At 42.6% G+C, this 2,966-nt stretch overlaps 1 protein-coding gene across 15 annotated transcripts in view; it reads left to right on the top strand.

Annotated features, from left to right (window-relative positions):
- The first annotated feature begins 6 nt into the window (after positions 1-6).
- Positions 7-2,966, top strand: part of CaMKII (Calcium/calmodulin-dependent protein kinase II) — a 123,018-nt gene continuing 120,058 nt past the window's right edge. For all 15 annotated transcript variants that reach the window (XM_018452310.1, XM_018452315.1, XM_018452308.1 and 12 more), the window contains exon 1: positions 7-112. In XM_018452310.1, coding sequence (XP_018307812.1) covers positions 48-112 — 65 coding nt within the window. In that variant the 5' untranslated portion in view covers positions 7-47. The remainder of the gene's footprint in view (positions 113-2,966) is intronic.

The raw sequence follows: 2,966 nt of genomic DNA, 5'->3' as shown, positions 1-2,966 counted from the left end.
TTTCCGAGTCTGGTAGTGCGGTTGAATTAATCGCGAGCAGCCTCGGTATGTCTGTGCCAACGGCTTGCACGCGATTCAGTGACAACTACGACCTGAAGGAGGAACTCGGCAAGTGAGTAGCATAATTTTACTTATATTCGCAGGTCGCACGCCGCGCGAGCGAGCGTAGCGTACGAAATCCGCTTGCTCCGCGTGGAGTCGCGGCACCGCGCGGCACCGCGCCGCGCCGCGCCGCGTCGCATCGCATCGCTCGCTCACTCGCGCGCACTTTACTCTCTTTTTCTATCGCGTTTTTGCCGTCTTCACTGATAATATTCGCAACGAAAGAACGTAGCGCGAGAGAAAGAAAGGAAGACGAGCAAGGTGGTAAGGAGGCGAGTCGTTCCTGCCGGCGCGGTGCGCGGTGTTCAGCGTCCACAATCGGAGCGACTCCTCGGTTCTTCCTCGTCGGATATTCGCGCGTGCCAACGTCTGCGCGAACGGGCGCAGGTACAGATCGACGTGCCGATCGCGTATTACCGTATTACGACATTACGTGATTACATCCGGAGCATAGCAGACGACGCTGCGCGGTCGGCCATAATTGTTCCCTGCTGTTCCCTGCGCGTATGCGGGATCTCTTATCCGCCTTCCTCCCTTCCTCCCTCCCTCCCTCTTCCTCTATATCCGCGTTTGCCGTGTTCCGTCGTTTCTGGTTTCTTATCATCTCTCCTCCTCTCCTCCATGTGCGCGCTCTCTCGCGTTACTCGTGTATGTCACGCCAAGTCTCGGTGTCGGTTTTTCTCCTCCCTCTCTGGAATCTCTGTCGCGACTCGCGTCCCCCCCGCCGCGGGAGACACCCCGCATTGCATTTCATCTATATTTAAGCGCCACGGGCCGTCTGCTCGTGTGGCTCAGCCTCTATATATAAACTATAAAGCGTCAGGGCGTCCGTTCTTCTCCGTCTCCTAATCCTAATTCTTCTCGCGCCGCGCTGTGCGAAGAGCGAAGAGCGAAGAGCATCGTGTACAGTACACGTTCGCGGATCAGTTACCGCGAATCGATATCGCGTCGTCGCGCCGCTTTTTACCTTCGTTACCCCCTTCCCCCGTGCATCCTCCGCCCTTCGCTCGCACGCGCGTTCTCTCCGCCATCTCCTTGTCCATCCGTTCTCCCCTTTCTCGCGTTTCTCCATTCTCTTCTCCTCCTTCTCTTCGCCATCTCCCGTTGCTTTCCTCCACCCTCGTGGCACGAGCGACGGCAGGTGGTTGCATGCTGTTTTATCCCTAAAAGTTACTAGATCCTCCCTCGGCGCGATCTCATTGCGCTTAAATCACTCGTTGAAAAATTTTTAATTATGCGCTACTTTTGCAATGCACAAGCTGAATTATTATTTCTATTAAAAATTATGCTTAATTCCCGTTAATCTATAATTAATAACTTCTAATTAATAGCTGGTGTAGCTTTATTGAAAGATTAAATATGTATACAGCTGTCAATTTGAATAATTGTGCGATTGTGTGTATTGTGAAATAAAGCATTCTCTCTCTCTCTCTCTCTCTCTCTCTCTCTTTCTTTCCTAAAAATATTCTTTATTGATTTTTTCAATAAGATTTTTTACGTTAAATTTAATTTATTTGTGAATCTCTAATACAGGCTAGCGTTTCCCAACTATTTATTTCCATCGATTCTTCGCTCCTTGATACTTATCGTTTTATGCCGGGACAAGAAAAATTTGGTAGAAGTAACAAATTAATATTCAAATGCATGCCAATGCATACATCTTTGTAGTTTGTACTTGATGCGCGCTTTCCGCTAAAGAACCAACCCTTCAATATTTGCTAATTGTAAGTCATTTCGAAGCAGAGTGTATGTCGACATTCGCGAATATTCTCACAATCCTTTTTTATCAAAACATGACACTTTGTATCTGGCTCGAACTTGTTTTGCAAGAGAAGGATGAATCAGCCTATAACCGACTTTTTTACATTAGTCCTTTTAGGCCCGGTTTTTTTAATTTTCTGGTTAACTTGTGGTGGTTAAGCTCAACCTGATAATAATGTATAAAAATTGTTTTTTTCTGGCTATCGTTAATCATTAAATTGATGATTTCGTAGTAACTATTAAAGCTATCACACCCTACAAAACTTAATTTTGTGATTAATTGTAGCTAGAACAATATAATTTTTACATTATTATCGAGTTAAGTGAGATTAAGTTTAAACCACAAGTTAATCAAATAATGAAAAACCGGACCTTAATTTCAATATCTTTTTCATCGAATAAAAACTATTTTTATTACGTAATACATTTTTTTACAATAGTAGTTAAGGCAGAGTTGCCTTAAATTAAAAAAACTAGTGCGAAAATATTTCTTTTCGATAAATACACATAGAGATTGGAACATCCTTAGAGCACACGCTCAGGGAATCGATTGTGTAGCTTGAAATAAGGTGAAAATGACAAAAGTAAGCAAATTTGCTAGGTATTGTTCAATGAAATTATATTCTAGTAAATTTGCTCATTTTTTGTTATTTTCATTTGAAGATATACTATATGTATAATCGAATCTTAGACTACCCGCACTCCAATAATAGTTTCGCTTTTCAAAAAAGCTTCTCTCTGTCCACTCATAATAACCGTATCCGTATGTAGTGTGTCGGATCGTCGAATATTTTCTCCCACTTATAACAGTAAACAGTTAATATTGCTGTTTCTATATTAATGACATATTAATCGTATAACGATTTAATTCATCCGATATAACGGTCGCTTTCCATAAAAGAGAAAACGATATTATGCTGTGACTGGGAGTGACAGTCACAATATCTATACACTGAAAAAAAAGATTGGCTGCTGCAGCAAATTAGATGGTAAAATATGGCATAGCATTTTTAATTGGTTGTATCAGTCAATTTTTGGTTGTGTTAGCCTATCGAAATCCTATACTGACATTGCGAATAGACTAACGCAACCAAAAATTGGCT

The sequence above is a fragment of the Mycetomoellerius zeteki genome, unplaced genomic scaffold, assembly GCF_001594055.1.
Source record: "Mycetomoellerius zeteki isolate Tzet28-1 unplaced genomic scaffold, Tzet1.0 scaffold343, whole genome shotgun sequence".
Lineage (NCBI taxonomy): Eukaryota > Metazoa > Arthropoda > Insecta > Hymenoptera > Formicidae > Mycetomoellerius > Mycetomoellerius zeteki.
The sequence above is the reverse complement of the archived record's forward strand: the minus strand, read 5'-3'. Positions and strand labels throughout refer to the sequence as shown.